Here is a 15,316-nt window from a genome sequence, read left to right as displayed (position 1 = left end):
AAAAACACTTGGCTCCACGTTTTCTCTCCAGTTTCCCATCAGCTAAGGGCACCCAGACACAGTGGCCTCTGGGCACGTCGGACTCCCCAGAGGCCAGCCTCCGCCCTCAGCTGGGGTCTGATCCCACGTGGAGTTTGTCTTTCTCTTGGTTGTGCCCACGAGAGGACACGGGGTCTCCGAGGAGAGAGCCCTCCAAGTGTTGACTCACTCTGATCCAAGAAAACAGGCAGCACGCTGGGGCTTGGCCACAGACCAGGGCTGCCATGGGAACCGCGTTCTCACGCTGCACCAGTCTGCTGAGCCGCCTGGAGGTAAGCCACTTGTTTTCTGAGGTTTTATGACAAGGGTGTTGCATTTCTTTGGAGAAATAATCCATCCAGACAGCTACTCAGAGACGTGGCAATGGAAGGAAGCAGTACGTTTCGAGAAATTTAAGAATATAAGGGGTGTAGTGGGGCACACCTGTCATGCCAGTGGCTCTGGAGGCTGAGGCAGGAGGATCGCAAGGTGGAGGCCAGCCTCAGCTACTTAGCAATGCTCTAAGCAACTTGGCGAGACCCTGTCTCTAAATAAAAGATAAAAAAGGGCTGGGGATGGGGCTCATGGTCAAGCACCCCTGGGTTCAATTCTCAGTATACCCCTCCCCCCAAAAAAAGTCAAGTCCTTGTCCCTGTTTTGCAGATGAGAAAACTGAGACCCAGAGACTTGAGTTGCCCAACCTCAGGAGCCACTCAGTGGCTGACCTGGGAACCCAAACTCAGGTCTGTGTGGGCAGGACCCAAAGCCAGCGCTGTCTGGACTGTCCACTCCCCCACTGCTTCTAGCACATTCTGAAGACGGGTGAAACAGGAGTCATTCACTTTAAACCCGGTCAAGACAGAGCAGGTCGGTGACAGTGCTGGGCATCTTGAGTCGCTCTTTTTAAAAGAACTGAGACCAAGTCCACCACTCAGAGCCACTTGGAACTGATTTCTAGAGATTCTCACTGCTCCGTAAAACTTGGTGGTTGGATTGTTTGAAAGAATGCAAACTAACCACACTGAAAAGGAGCCACCAACTTCAAAACCCAAAATAGGGTAACAGCAAAACATTCAGACATTTATTTCACAAACTTTATCAAAAATACGAAGATAATACAAATCCCGTGGTGTTTTTCCAAAGCTTCCCAATTATTTTAACATTGTTTTGCTATTTAGGAACCATTCCTAAAGCCGACCACCCCCAGCAAGGACCAACCAGCTGTCACTGTAACCAAGATGAAGGACGGACGAAGGCTCTGTTAAGATGCGAAGGTCGCGACACACAGCGTAAAGGGACACTCAGAAGGATCCAGTGGGGTGAGTCGGACCAGCAGAGCCCAGCCCAGCAGGCACAGGTGCCCAGAAGCTGCTGCTGCAGGGCCCAATGCACCCCTAGGGACAGCAGCTGAGGCCGAGGCAGGTGTCCTCTGGGGTCGCCGTGGAGGAGCCCTTTACTAGGAGGCTCCCCACCTTTTCATGAGTGACTTCAAATATCAAGACCAGCTTCAAGAGAACAGGTGGTTTGTGATGCCAAGATTTTCAGAAAAGAAAGGCTGTCTTCCACCTGCAGAGCTTCCTAGGTCCTCGCAGGGGGAGAACAAGTTGTTTTGCTAAAAACACTGATTTTTTTTTTCTTTTTTGGGACCAGGGATTGAACTCAGGGGCATTCGACCGCTGAGCCCCGTCCCAAGCCCTATTTTGTATTTTATTCAGAGACAGAGCCTCACTGAGTTGCTTAGGGCCTCACTGTTGCTGAGGCTGGCCTCCAAGTCTCGATCCTCCTGCCTCAGCCTCCAGAGCTGCTGGGATAACAGGCACATCCCCCTGCACCAGGCAGCGCAGTTTTGAACACTAATTTTAGAAGCATCTAAAAGCTCCCCATTGTCCCGCGGTAACCCCCGTCTCCCAAATTTAACACCTTTTTTGCTCTGAATCAATCTCATCTGACAGAGTCCAGGATGATTTTTTTTGTAACAGTCGGAAAGGTTGATCATTCAGGAGTTTTTAAAAAAATCTTAGACAACTCCTTGTTGGGACAGGAGGGGACACAGGAGGAGGGAGGTGACACAGGAAGACCTAAGTTGGACCGTGGCAGGTCTGGGCACTAAGGATTCTCCCAAGCCACAGAATACACGGAAGTCCCAACAGCGTCCATTTTCCCCTGGACATCTTTGGTGGTTGTCGTTGAAGTTCCCAGCGGAGTCCTGTCTGCAGACCTGCAGTCACACCCGCTTCCCCGGGCGTCACCCGGGTCACCAGTGCAGCCTAGCAGTAAAGGATGCCTTTGGGGTCGGGGGTGTGACGGGGGCCGTGGCCCTTGTTCTCAGGGATGAGCAAGGACAATGACCAGGCCGAGCTCCCTGTCAGCAGGTCTCTGTGGAGCTGCTCCACATCGTCGCGTGGGGACAGATCAACTGGGTGAAACCAAACTCGTGACCTGGACGGCCACTCAGGCCCGAGGGAAGGGAAGGGGAAAGGAGGCCGGACAGGGCCCGTGGGGTCACTGCCCTTGAGCTGCTTCTGCCCACCAAAGCGACAGACTGGCAAGAGAAGGGGTGGGGACATGTGCACAGAAGGACCCCAGGTGGCAGAGGACAGGGGAGCGGAGCCCACAGTGCGGGTGTCGGCAGGGCCAGGGCCTCCTCACTCCAGTTTCTTGGCTGGCACCCGGGTGCGGGCGATGAGGATGGGCACCAGGGCCAGGCAGCTGATGAGGAGGGCCCAGAGGGGCCGGTAGAAGAGCCAGCCGGCAGCCACGGTCAGCAGGGTCAGCGAGGTGGCCACGCAGAAGGCGAAAGCTTTGAGGCCGATGTTGACCAGGTCCCGGAGGACAGGGAACCAGTCCACTGTGGGGAGGGACAGTCAGTGTGGGGAGCGCAGCAGCCTGGCCCTGGGGCCCTGAGCTGGGTGGCAGGCCTCCCCTGTGAGCCACCTGCTCTGCCCAGCACCAGGAAACTCGACGCGGTCAGCTCTGTAACCTGGACTCTATGCTGTGACCACCTGAGGCCAACGTGCAGACATCCCCCTGTGGGGTTCTGAGACCCTGCTCCCTACTTCCACTGCCCGGGCCCAGGTCGCCACTGCGCTGACCCAGGAGGGGACAGGACCCTAGCTGTGCTGCCCACTGCTCAGGGCGCCCAGTAGGCGGTCACCGAGGACTGGAGGGGTCCTGCGTGGCAGCCTCCCGCCTGTGGGTCACCAGGACCATGGGCAGCTAGAGCCAGAGAGGGGCAGCAGGCAGGCCTGGGGGACAGGTGCGTCCTGACTCCTGGCCCCGATGGCGACTTTGCTTGGGCCCTGAGCTCCCCGTGACGTGCCCAGGACAGAACCAGGTCGGCTGTCCACAGCGCCTCGAGGACTCGGCCTCCCCTCTCAGGGCCTCCGTTTTGCTGTCTGGGACGAGGGAGGAGGTCCCCCAGCCAGAGCCAGCGGGGAAGGGCTCCTGTGGGGGCCAGGGCAGCCTGGGCAGGGACACACTGGGCAAGGTCCCCGAGAACCTGTCTCCCAAACCCACGGCCCAAGCCCAGGACGCGCTCCCGGCTCTGACCCCAGACAGGCTGGGTCAGCTCACCCGGGAGGCCGGCCTCCTCACGGGGCTGTCCCAGGGTGCAGCGAAGGACACAGGGACACGGTGGGGCCAGGCCTTCAATCTCAGAAGCCAGCCCTGCCCCTGGGAGGTGGCCCCACGGTGCCCTCCTGGAAGCACCACGTTGCTGACTCTTCACTTCTGGTCCATTCCAGGACAGCGCAGGGGACAGACATGGCCCAGGCCTGGACTCTGCCCCAGGGAGGGACAGGCAGGGGGTGGCCCGAGGGCCCGCGAGACCCTGGCCCCGCACCTACCCAGGGTGTAGAGGATCCGCGTCATGAGGCTGAGGCCCGTGAACATGGCCATCCAGCCGGCCGCCCGCAGGCCCCACGTCCTCATGGAGTTGCTCTTCTGCTCCCTTCGGAAGGCCTCCTGGGGGACAGGACAGGGGGATGTCACCAGCCGGCCAGCGGGCAGGCAGGGGCCACGGGGCTGGACCTGAGGCTCGGGAGCTCTGCAGCCCCTGTCAACCTGGCACAGTGGAGAGAACTTTCTGGAAGGCATAAGCCCTTCTCGGCACAGAGCCTCAGCGCGCGACCTCTGGAGTGACACAGAGGGACCTTTCCGGTGCCCCTTGCCACCCTCGTGTGCGTGATGACGTCGGACAGCGCGAGCCAGGCACCGGGCACTGCTCAGCCTGTGGCGTCCACCAGCCCTGGGACACTGCTCCTGGTTTCGGGGACCCTCCCCTCATTCCCGTCTCCCTGCATCTCAGGATGCACCTTCTGGGTCTCATGGCCACCCTGACCCTCACCTGGCCCCTGGGGTGGCCTCTGTGGGCCACACTCTGCCCAGGGCCTTCCTTGGCCTCTTGGCCCCCGTGTGGCCCCCACGTAAGGCCGCAGCCTCGGCCCCTCGGCTGGCTGCCCAGCACCTCTGCACCTGGCCTGGAGACACAGGGGCTCAGGCCCCGCAGCCTGCACCCGACTCTGTCATCCGCACTCAGCAACGGGGACCACCGCCCACCCACCCCGGAGCTGCGACCTGGCAGACAGCCGCGGCCTGCTCCCTCCACCCACTCCACCTCCAGGGCTCCTGCTCCCCCACCCCACATGCCCTTGACCTGCCGAGGTCCCACCAAGACCAGGTCCTGTCACCTCTGGGCCTTTGCCCATGTGGGTGGCTCTGCCCGGCCATCCACATCCTTCTCGTCCTGGCTTAAATGCCACTTCCTCAGAGCCTTCCCCGAGCCCCCATCTCTGCCAGGCCCCTGTCACAGTCTACTGGTAACATTTACTGTCCAATGATGTCACACCAGGCGCGGTGGCACACGCTGTCATCCCAGGGCTCGGGAGGCTGAGGCAGGAGGATGGCGAGTTCAGAGCCAGCCTCAGCAACCGCGAGGCCCTCAGCCGCTCAGGGAGGCCCTGTCTCTTAACCTCTGTTCCCTCCCCGTGTGGTCGGTCACTGTCTCCCATGTGTCCTGAGTGCACTGCTTGGTCCTCAAGGTGACCCAGGGAGGCGGACACTTGTCCCCTCTCACAGGGGAGACAGACGGTGGAGGACGAGCCGGTCACAAGCCCCGGGCCCCACGGGAAGTGCACTGAGCCGGGGGCAGGTGAGTGGCTCCCCGGGGCCCACACGGCTGGTCCCCTGCCCTGCTGTCCGGCCTCCTGCCTTTTGGGCCCGTTCTCAGTGCCATGGGGTGTCCTTGGCTCAGGGCCTTTTCTCCCACTGGGCAGAGACCCCGCGTGGGGGAGGGGGTGGCTGGTGGGGGCGAGGCAGGGGCTGGAGCAGCACCAGGAGGCCACACCCTCCAGGGCCAGGGCCTTCCCTGTGGGCCCACGGCACTCACACGCCCCACCCCACCCTCCTCCCTGCGAGGACCTGGGACGCTGCCCAAGGAAGCTGGGACTGGGCCTGCGGCCAGGGGGGCAGAACAGGGCCTGGACAAGGCCTCCTAATTATAGCAAGTCCCCAGGGTGACTCACGGGGTGCCAGGCTGGGAGGGGCGGCCCCACCCTGAAGCCGCTCCCGGGCTCCTGCAGGAGAGCCTGGCTCCCCAGGTCCTGGCCAGGCACCACCATGCAGGAGGGTCACAGGGACAGGGGACAGACGGAGCCAGAAGGTCACACCTGGTCCCCGCGGCCCGCTCCTGCCCTCGCCCTCTCTGGCCCCTGATTCAGGGCAAGGGTGCGTCCCGCCAGAGTCCCAGTGCCCTCCACCGCAGCAGAGCTGTCACCCGGGGACTCTGCCTAGAGAGGGGTGACTTCTAGGGCTCAGAGCTGGCTGCTCGGGACCCCTGCAGGACCTCCCTGGTGCAGACGGGCAGAGGGATGCCAACGGCTCTGGGGACCGTCCCAGGGCACTTGCCCCACTCACCCGGCCGGATACTCCAGCTCAAACCCCTCTGCTGCCCTCCTGATGGCCTCCAAGGGGCACCTCCGTGTGGCCTCTGCCCCCTGTTCCTAGTGCGCCCCGCTGAGGGGCCCTTTCCTGTCCCAGTCCCTGAAGGGCCCGATTCCTCCAGGGCTGATACCCTCTCTTTATGTGGCCTCTGCACAAATGTCACTCCTCGGGGGCCCTCGATGGCTGCAGACTGGTCTCTGCGCAGGAGCCCAGGTGTCAGGGCAGCTCTCGACCCCCGTAACACCGCGGGGCTTTGTATCCGTCCGTCTGGGTGTTTGTTCTATTTCTTTTTCTTGCTGCATTGCAGTGGCTACGGTCGCTAGCAGGGGAAGTTTCTGGAACAGCCCCTGGGAGGGAGGAGGGGCCGACACACCTGTTCCCCCTCCACGCAGGCGGGACAGCGGCCACTCACCTCTGCCGAGAAGTCTCCATGATGCAGCAGCAGCAAGGTGTCCCCGGACTTGGTGGAGTACGGGACGAGCTGGTCACCCCGCTGCCTGGCGATCACAGTGACCTAGTCCAGGAAATCAGCGTCAGAGGCCCCTGGGCACAGGGTGAGGACCCCCACTGCCCGCCACACTTCCTCTCTCTGGGACTCCATGGCGACCAGGGAGTGGGGGGGGACCCGGGCGTGTCTGTCCCTCCTGGACTCCCCCTGGACTGTCCTGCCCCGGGGCTCTGGCTGAGCTGCTTCCTTCAGAGCTCCAAGGAGGACCCTGGGCCAGAGGCAGGTGGTGGGCGGAGCAGGGCTGGGCACGCCCTGGACTGAGAGCTCAGGGGAGGACTGGCTGCCACGGGGCCCAGCTGAGCCACACTGCAGCCAGGCCACGTCGAGGTCACGTGGCTACCTGGGCCCCAGAGGTCCTTCCTGCCCCTTCCTGGGCCAGCCAGGATGGAGCTCCTGAGTGCACCCCCAGGGCCAGGAACCAAGGCCACGGTTTATACATAAACAGTCGGGGGCACAGAAGCCACCTGTGACTGCACGGTTCTTGTCAGACACGATGAGGCCACCGTCATCCATGACAATATTTCTTGTACCAGGGATTGAACCCAGGGGCACTCGACCCCTGAGCCCCGTCCCCAGCCCTGTTTGGTATTTTATTTAGAGACAGGGTCTCCCTGAGTTGCTTAGGGCCTCGCTATTACTGAGGCTGGCCTCCTACTGTCGATCCTCCTGCCTCAGCCTCCCGAGCGGCTAGGATGACAGGCGTGGGCCACTGCCCGGCCTAGACCTGCATTTCTTGGCCTGGGGTCTGGGGATGGTGGCAGGGAGGCACAGAACTCAGAAGCTGCCCAAAAGCCAAGCCTGGGACTGTGTGAGGGCGGGCGTGTGCGTCCCCAGGGGGAGGGGACCAAGCAGTCACCACATTCCCCCGGGGCCTGTGCCTGGGGAGGCCAGGTTACCACGTGAGCCGGGCCCAGGTCAGGGTCATCGCTGCTGAGTCCCGCGTAGGAAAAGAAGACGCGCAGGTCTCCAACCTGGGGGAGAGACAGGAGGGCGTCAGCAAGTGGCCACCTGGGGCTGGGCCTCGGCTCCTTCACTGGCTGGCGGGTCCCTCCCTCCACCCCTGCCCAGGCTGGGCTGTCCCCTCTGACTCTATCTGGCCACGCGCAGCTGTGGGTCCACACGGGGAGCCCACTGGGGCAGGAGTGGGCCGCGGGGACGCCGCGCCAGGCCCTGCTCTCCGCTGTCCCCACGGCCCAGGCCGCTCCTACCTCCGGGTACTTGGGGTTTTCACTGTGGTAGAAAAAGTCGCCCCGGCGAACGATGTCCACGTGGGGGTCCTCCAGCTTGGCCAGGCTCAGGGGCTTGAAGTTGTCGATCTTGTCGATGAGGCCTGACAGAGAGGCCCGCGCTCAGCCACCCGGCTCAGCCGCCCTGACGTCCCTCCCACGGTGCCCAAGCCCTCCGTGCGCCACCACCCGGCCGCACCTCGGCGTCCTCACACCTGGCCTCTCCCCCAGGAGGCCCCTTCCCGACTCGGGCTCTTCCAGAGCTTCCTGGTGGCCTGTGTCACCCCCTCCCCAGGGGGCTGCTGGGTCCCCTCTCCCTGCTGGGCCAGTGTCCCCTGCTCTGAGAGTGGCCCGGCCTTTCCCACTGCGCAGCAGCTGAGCCACATGGTGGACGGGGCGGGAGGCCAAGCCCTGTCTCTGGGCCTCCCTCCCTTGGACGCTGGACCCGCCCATCTCGTCCCCTCCTGGGTCAGGCCATGGGGGTGTCTCGGGTGACTGTGGCCCGTGGTGCGGCCTCATCCCCGGGAGCTCCTCTGGAGTCCCTGAGGGAACAATGACATGCCACCCTCTTTTGGGACAGGGCTGCACCCGGGTGGGGCCCACGGGTGGAGCCACAGGGAGCCGCGGGGACAGGGAGTGGCCTTTTCCTGGCTGCTGGAGGGACGGCTCCCTCAGAACCTCTGGTCACCACAAACGGGCGTGGCCCAGGAGGGGACAGGGAGCTGGGCTGTTCCGGGGGACCTGGCTGGGTGGGGGCGGTGCTGCCTGGGGTCCCCACCTCCTGGGGACCCGCCTGTCCTCGGCCCCAGCCCCGAGCAGGACACAGGCTGCTCCCATCCTCCACCCCTGGGGGCCACGCGGGCAGGACAGGGCCTGGGGCTGGCAGCAGCGGGTCACCAGGGCTGGGACTCACCCGCCGAGAGGAAGAACCTGCCGATCTGGACAAAAGGGGCCGTCGCCGTGAACGACTCCACTGCCATCGCGCTGTGGGGACAGGGACGTTGGTGACAGGGACCAGGAGGGACCCTAGGTGGTCTGGGCTTGGCAGGTCCCACCCAGGGGGCTCCTGAGAGTCCAGAGACCAGGCAGGACACAAGTCTTCCTCGGCCGTCCCCAGGGCTCCTGCCCCCACTCTGTCCCTGTCCCCAGACCTCTGGTGGCCCTCTGAGCTGCGGCGGGGGCTTCCCTGGACTCGCACCCCTCACTGACCCCTCCCCGCCATCTTCCTGGCATAGCCCTGACCACAGTGGCGCTCGAGGGACACGCGGGCTCCACCACGCTGTGCGGCTGAGCTGACCCCTCTGTGGACACCAGGTCACCAGCCTCTGCCCCAGAGGCCCTTCCTGACGGTCCTCCAGAGGTGACCACCAACAGGGTCCTCCCCTGGTCTGTCCACGCCTGTCCCTTCCCGCCCTTTGGTCAGGCCTCCCAAGGGTGACTTGCCCGTGTCCTGGTCCCTGACATGTCCCATGTCCTCTTCGACCCCGGGGCAGAAAGCCGGCTCCTATTGCTCAGATGGGGAAACTGAGGCTGGCCAGGCCCCGGCCGCGCTCACCTGGGGTTCTTGTGGCCGATCTCTCGGTCGAAGTTTCTGCTGCTGACGACTTCTGACCGCCACTCGGTGTCTGCCCAGGGAGAGGGGACAGCTCAGCCGTACCCATGTCCCCGACGGCCGAGGCCCGCGGACCCTGAGCCGGTGACACCAGAGGCCAGGGGACAGCTCCCGACACCCCCAGAGGGGAGGACTCCTGGGCTCGGTGCTGTGCCTGTCCCCAGCTCCACCCATGGGTCCCGTCCTGCCACGGGCTGGGGACAGTGGACGGAGGATGCGGCCAGCAGGGCCCTTGGTGGCCGGGCGGTACTCACTGTAGGAGTACCTCGTCTCCGTCTTCGTCTGCCCGTCCTCCGTGTACTCCCTGCAGAGAAGCACAGGGCCACCGCAGCCCGGTCACCTGAGGCCCCCCGGGATCTGGACACCCCCAGGACCACAGGGCTACAGTCCCCAAGGGAAGGAGAGGGTGGTGGGTCCCAGCCAGAGCCGGCCTGCTCGGGGCACAGGGCCAGCTCCCCCCGGGATGGCCGCAGTCTCTGGGCAGGGCCCACGGGCCACCCTCCCCTCACACCCAGCTGCGCAGTAGCTCAGGGGGACTGAGCCCACCTGGCCGGTGCCATCACGCCCTGGACTCCCGACAGGCTGTCAGCAGGAAGGTGACCTCTGCTACCATGGGGCCAGGTGGAGCCCAAGGAAGGGAAAGGCGGGCACAGAGGCTGGAACGGGGGCCACACGGTGCCAGCGTCGTTGGAGACCTGGATCCAGGAACATCCCCAGTGTGCGCTCCCGGGATGTCCCTGGGAGGGAGCTGCTCAGTCCCCCTTTCATTTTGGAGCCACTCTGCGGGGGGTGTTGGCCATCCCCAACCGAAAGATCAGCGGCTTTTAACTTTGGGATAATCTGATATGTTTCTGGTACGAAGAGTCTATCCTTTGAATTTCAGAGGCTTCAGAATGAAAGGTCTGCTGGGCGCAGTGGCCCACGCCTGTCATCCCAGCGGCTCGGGAGGCCGAGGCAGGAGGATCGGCGGTTGGAGGCCAGCCTCAGCAAAAGGGAGGCCCTAAGCAACTCAGTGAGACCCTGTCTCTAAATAAAATGCAGAATTGGGCTGGGGAAGGGGGCTCACGGGTCGAGGGCCCTGGGCTGAATCCCTGGTACCCCTAAAAAACAAAAGCCGCTGCGTTTTCTCTAGGCGCCTGCACCTCCTTTACGGGCTCCTCACCTGGACTCCTCCGTCTCCACCCACTGGTACATCTCCACGTGTCTGCGCAGCTTCACGGCCGGAAGGTGGACTCCGTAGTTTGGATCAGACAAGAGCTTCAGAAGAGAGTCGAAGGGACCAGAAAATTAAGGTGACCCTCACATCTCCCCAGAAACCCTGGCTCGGGGAGGTGGGCTGGAAGGAGGTGGAAAACAGGGACAGGTGGGGGCGTCAAGTGGAGCTGCCTGTCCAGTTCTTAACTCTTGGATATTTTGGGGGGATACCAGGGGTTGAACTTGGGGACACTCAGCCACTGAGCCCCCTCCCCAGCCTATTTTGTGTTTTTTTTTTTTTATTTTATTTAGAGACAGGGTCTCAGTGAGTTGCTTAGGGCCTTGCTTAGTTGCTGAATTAGCTGGCTTTGAATTCACGATCCTCCTCCCTCAGCCTCCCAAACTGCTGGGATTTCAGGGTGCACCTCTGTGCCAGGGTGTCCCCCGTTCTTAACCTTTAATACCCATGATGCTGACTCAGAGTACAAGGTGAGGCTGCAGGCCCCACAGCGTCATGCCAACGTTCAAATAACAGCACAGCTGGTGTGGGTGGAGCACTGTAACCCCAGTGACTCTGGAGGCTGAGGCAGGAGGATGGCAAGGTCGAGGCCAGCCTCAGCAACTTAGGGAGGCCCTGTCTCCAAATAGAAAGGGCTGGGGAGGGCTCAGTGGTTACGTACCCTGAGATTTGATCCCTAGTACAAAAAAAATCCTATCTACGACAGCAGAGCTCTGACAACCAGAGTCGTTGCCTTCCACGGGGACTGTCCCCGCGAGAGCTCCTGTGTGTGACCTTCCTGCCACGCGCCAGGCGCTGTGCCAAGAGGTCGGCCCGGTCCCATATGCCACGAGTGCACACTGCGGCCGAGAGGTGGCGTTGGGGGTCACCCGGTGTCCGTCACCCTCCAGGGCCCACCCCTGAGCCTGCGGCAGGTCCTACCTTGGATGTGCGCAGGGCCCCCACGATGTGCACCAGCCTCCCCTCGTTCTCCGGGGCCACCACGTGGATGCTCTCGGGGGACACCACAAGCGAGAGCCCCTCCGCCAGCGAGGTGGCCGTCTTCAGCGCCCGGCCCTGCAGGGGAGGGCAGGGGACGTCACCTCAGGGTGACCCGAGGCCGCTGCCTTCACACCCGTCTCCCCAGTTCCCTGCTGAGACTCAGGGGTGGGACTGGGCCAGGCCCCGCGCGCCCAGGCTCCCCTCTCCCGCCACCCGCGGGGTCCCATCAGCCCCGCTCTCGGCCTCACATGGGCACAGTGGCCTCCCTGTCTGCCTGGACACCCCTCCCCTTTCTCCGCCCCCTCTCCTGTCCTCTCCTGGTCCCCGTGGTCCCCACAGGCCTTTCTGACCCTGGCCTCAGGCACTGGCTCAAAGGCCTGAGACCCAAACCCGGACTCTGAGAGATCCTTCTGCAACTTTTGCAAAATTGCTGTAGAAACACTTGGTTCCTTTTTTTTTTTTTTTTTCCTTTCTCTAGGATCTCTGAGCTACTTGGACGTGAAACTGGAACTGCTGAGCCACCTCTGCCTGCCAAAGGAGGGCCCTGCCCAAGAGAGATGCCACAGCTGAGAAACACAGGGGAGGGCTGAAGGAACGGAGAGTCGGGGGACCCCGCACGAACACCTGGATCCAACCATGCCTGAAGCAGGATTTTCAGGAGCCGCGCCTACACCAGGGGGAGGTAGGTCACCACAAAATGAATTCTGATTTGTTGAGTGTTATTCTTTCTCTTTTATAAAAGTCGAGGTCCTTTATTGCCAAATGCAGCCTCTGGATTTATAACCCTTGTTCCCTGATACGCTGTGTCCACGGGGACAGGAGACATCTTACCTCATTGGTGAAAATTAAGTAGAAGGAGAGGAGGAAGGTCATGAGCCCCACGAACATTCCCCCCGAAGTCTCGCTCAGCCGCTCCAGGAAGCCTGGCTGGGGGTCAGAGGTGACCTTGACGTGTTCCCTTCTGCTGCCTGTGCTGGAGTACTGCAGGGGACCAGAAGAACATCCGAATGCAAATCAGCCTTTAAAACACACTGCATCCTGCTGCTTTAAATGTGTTAATTATCGAGCATGAATTTAATGACGAGGGAGTTTGATTATATATACTAAAGCCACAGAGCTCTTCAGTGACCATCAGATGGGTCTGGACGAGAGATCCCGGGGTCTGAGGGGTCCCGGAGCCAGTCCGTCAGCTCACCTGTAGCTTGGGAGGTGGCCCTGAATGATTTATGGGGACATCTGATAGCACTCCTGCCAGCTAACGCCCAGATGGCTTTACCCCGCCAAGGCACCAAGCCACTGGTACTGTACCCTGGGGCTCTCAGCCCCGTCCTGCACAGTGGACTCTGACCCCCATAACCAGTGAAGACGGGGGGCACGGAGGGTTCAGATCATTTGGCCAAGGACCCTGGCCCTGGGTGACGGAGTGGGAACTCACCCAGACCCTGTGCTGTGATTGGCTGGGCCAGGCCTGATCCCCTGGCCCTGGAGAGGGAGCCTGGATCCTGCTCAGACATGCCCGGCCCCTCCTCTCCCCACAGGCGTCCACAGCCCAGCCCCAGCAGACGGCAGCTGCTCCCCAAAACCACTCCCAGCCTCCACATCCCTGACGCTGCTCCCCCATCCCCTCCTCCAGGGAGCCCGCCTGGGTACCCCAGGGGAAGGTGGACTCCAGCCCTGGACCACCCTCTCTCACTTGACCTCCGAGTATTGTTGGTGGCTGCGACCTGACGGCCACCAACAGGCTGTCTACCCCTCTCCAGACCCCAGAGGGGTCAGCACGCCCCTCCAAAAGCCCAGCTCCTCCTTAGTTACTGAATTTAATTAAAAATGCACTTCTAGCCCCACATGGTGGCGCACGCCTGTCATCCCAGCGACTCAGGAGGCCCAGGCAGGAGGATCATAAAGTTGAGGCCAGCCTCAGCGACTTAGCAAGACCCTGTCTCAAAAAAAAAAGAAAAAAATCAAAAGGGCTGAGGGTGTGGCTTAGTGGTTAAGCACGGCTGGGTTCAGTCCCTGGTACCCAAAACAAACAAACAACAAAAAAAAAACATTTCTAACAATCTCTTTGTCAAATAGCTTGGAAGTTGTACACATATTTTCCCTTTGATCCATTAAAATATACATTTAGTATATTTAAAATAAATTAAAAATATATTAGGAAAAAAAAAGAATTCCATCTTTGCCAATCAATTGCTGTACAACCCCAGGTAAGTTGCTGTGCCTCTCTGATCCTGTTTGCTCACTCGATGGAAAGAATGCACTCATCCCAGGACAGTTGTTAGGTGGAACTGAGTTGCCTGCCTGCTCCACCCTGCTGAATTCGGGTCTCTCCCTCACCTGGTGAGGCCTGGTGGCCCCATAAACGTGTCCTCAGCTGCTGGATGAGCTGACAGGGCTGGGCAGCAGAGGGTGCTCAGATGGCCAATGCTGCTCACTGAGGGGTCAGATCCCAGCATACCCAGGATGCTCTCTGCCCACCAGGGCCAACAGCCCTCCCTCAATGTCACAGTTAGGGATCCCAGGGACAGCGGTGCAGCGGAAGGGTCTGAATTCCTCCCCACCCAGGCCTCTTGATCCCCTCTGTCCCTTTTGACACCTTCCCATGCTGCAGGTGCCTTCTGCCAGGGAAACGCCCATCTGTAAAACAGGGAGGCTGTGACCACGAGGTGGCTTGGAGGCCACCCCACCCTACTCCTCGTGGACCACCTCTGGGGACTTTCAAGACCCCTCTTCCCCGGGGGACACCAGGCAGAGCGTGCCAGGGCAGAGGGTGACACAAGCCCTGGCCTCTCAGGAGAGGAGGGAGGCAGCTGAGAGGCTTGGGGACAGAGGAGGGACCTGGAAAGGGAGCCTAACGGCGGGGGAGGGCGTGCCTGGGGCTGGCGGGGCTCCCAGCCTGGCTCCCGGCTGAGTCACGGCTCCTCACCCCGCACCGTGGGCGGTGCTGCCCGGAGCCCAGTGGAGAGAGAGTTCCCCAGGAGGACGGGGCACGGGAGGAGGGGACCCAGGAGGCACGGCCATCCAGGAGGACGGTCCCCTCCAGGGACCCAGGAGGCACGGCCATCCAGGAGGACGGGCCCAGGGAGCCAGGAGGCACGGTCATCCAGGAGGACGGGCCCAGCGGGCAGCTCACCGCCCCAGGCCGGGCTCCTCTGCAGCCGGCGGGCTCGGCGCACAGACCCCCGAGGGCGCGGACGGCCCCGTCGCCCACGCTGGACAGCTCCGCCGGGGGGACCGGCCTCCCCGCGCTCGCGATGGACGGGCTCAGCCCCCAGGTCCCAGATCCCACGACATTCAGGACCCAAGGTCCAGGAGCTGGGCATGCGGGGGCCAGGCCTCCCGAGGGGCTCCGAGTGGGGAAGGGGTCGGCCGAGGACTGCGGACCGGGCAGCGCGGACCGAGGAGCCGGAGGCGCTGCACGGGGGTCGCCGACACGGGCGAGCAGAGGGACAGCGGGAGTCGGATCGCGGAGGGGACCTGCGGCGGCCCCGGGGATGGGCAGCCTGGGTGTGGCCGGCCCGGAGACACTCACGTTCGCGGCCATGGTGGGAGCCGGCTCTCCGCCGCCGCCTCGCTCTGCTCAGCTGGACTGACCACCGGAGCGCGGGATCTGGTGGCCTCCCGCCTGTCCCAGAGCTGCAAAAAAAAGACGCCCGCACGGAGTCCCAGATCAGGATGAACTTGCTACGGAGTTACCGCCCCGCGGGGACCCAACCTCCCTGCGCTTGCGCGCCGCAAGGCCTTCTGGAAACTGTAGTCCAGCGTCAGGCGCTTTGGCCACAAAACTTTCGCCCCGCGCGCCGTGCCTCAGCGGTGCG

At 62.5% G+C, this 15,316-nt stretch overlaps 1 protein-coding gene and 1 long non-coding RNA gene across 2 annotated transcripts; one reads left to right on the top strand and one right to left on the bottom strand.

Annotated features, from left to right (window-relative positions):
* Positions 1 to 1,072: 1,072 nt before the first annotated feature.
* Tmem43 (transmembrane protein 43) lies at positions 1,073 to 15,223 on the bottom strand. The gene is made up of 12 exons (XM_077106190.1): positions 15,031 to 15,223; positions 12,330 to 12,479; positions 11,439 to 11,573; positions 10,467 to 10,561; positions 9,559 to 9,608; positions 9,248 to 9,317; positions 8,606 to 8,676; positions 7,675 to 7,796; positions 7,363 to 7,437; positions 6,371 to 6,472; positions 3,864 to 3,981; positions 1,073 to 2,866 (listed from the first exon to the last, which is right to left on the bottom strand). The coding sequence occupies exons 1-12, from the start codon at positions 15,040 to 15,042 to the stop codon at positions 2,664 to 2,666; spliced, it is 1,203 nt and encodes a 400-aa protein (XP_076962305.1). The 5' UTR covers positions 15,043 to 15,223; the 3' UTR covers positions 1,073 to 2,663.
* Positions 11,985 to 12,549, top strand: LOC143638371 (uncharacterized). The gene is made up of 2 exons (XR_013154597.1): positions 11,985 to 12,180; positions 12,318 to 12,549. It is a non-coding gene; the product is annotated as an uncharacterized LOC143638371 (long non-coding RNA).
* Positions 15,224 to 15,316: the final 93 nt, after the last annotated feature.

This window comes from Callospermophilus lateralis, chromosome 20 (assembly GCF_048772815.1).
Source record: "Callospermophilus lateralis isolate mCalLat2 chromosome 20, mCalLat2.hap1, whole genome shotgun sequence".
Lineage (NCBI taxonomy): Eukaryota > Metazoa > Chordata > Mammalia > Rodentia > Sciuridae > Callospermophilus > Callospermophilus lateralis.
Note: the sequence above shows the minus strand (reverse complement) of the source record. Positions and strands in the feature narration are given on the sequence as shown.

Excerpts from the sequence above, each read along its gene's own strand:
- Tmem43 (XM_077106190.1), bottom strand. Across the intron at positions 7,797-8,605 it reads CAGGTTCTTCCTCTCGGCGG|GCCTCATCGACAAGATCGAC; the intron begins GTGAGTCCCAGC and ends CCTCTCTGTCAG. Across the intron at positions 7,438-7,674 it reads AAAACCCCAAGTACCCGGAG|GTTGGAGACCTGCGCGTCTT; the intron begins GTAGGAGCGGCC and ends TCTCTCCCCCAG.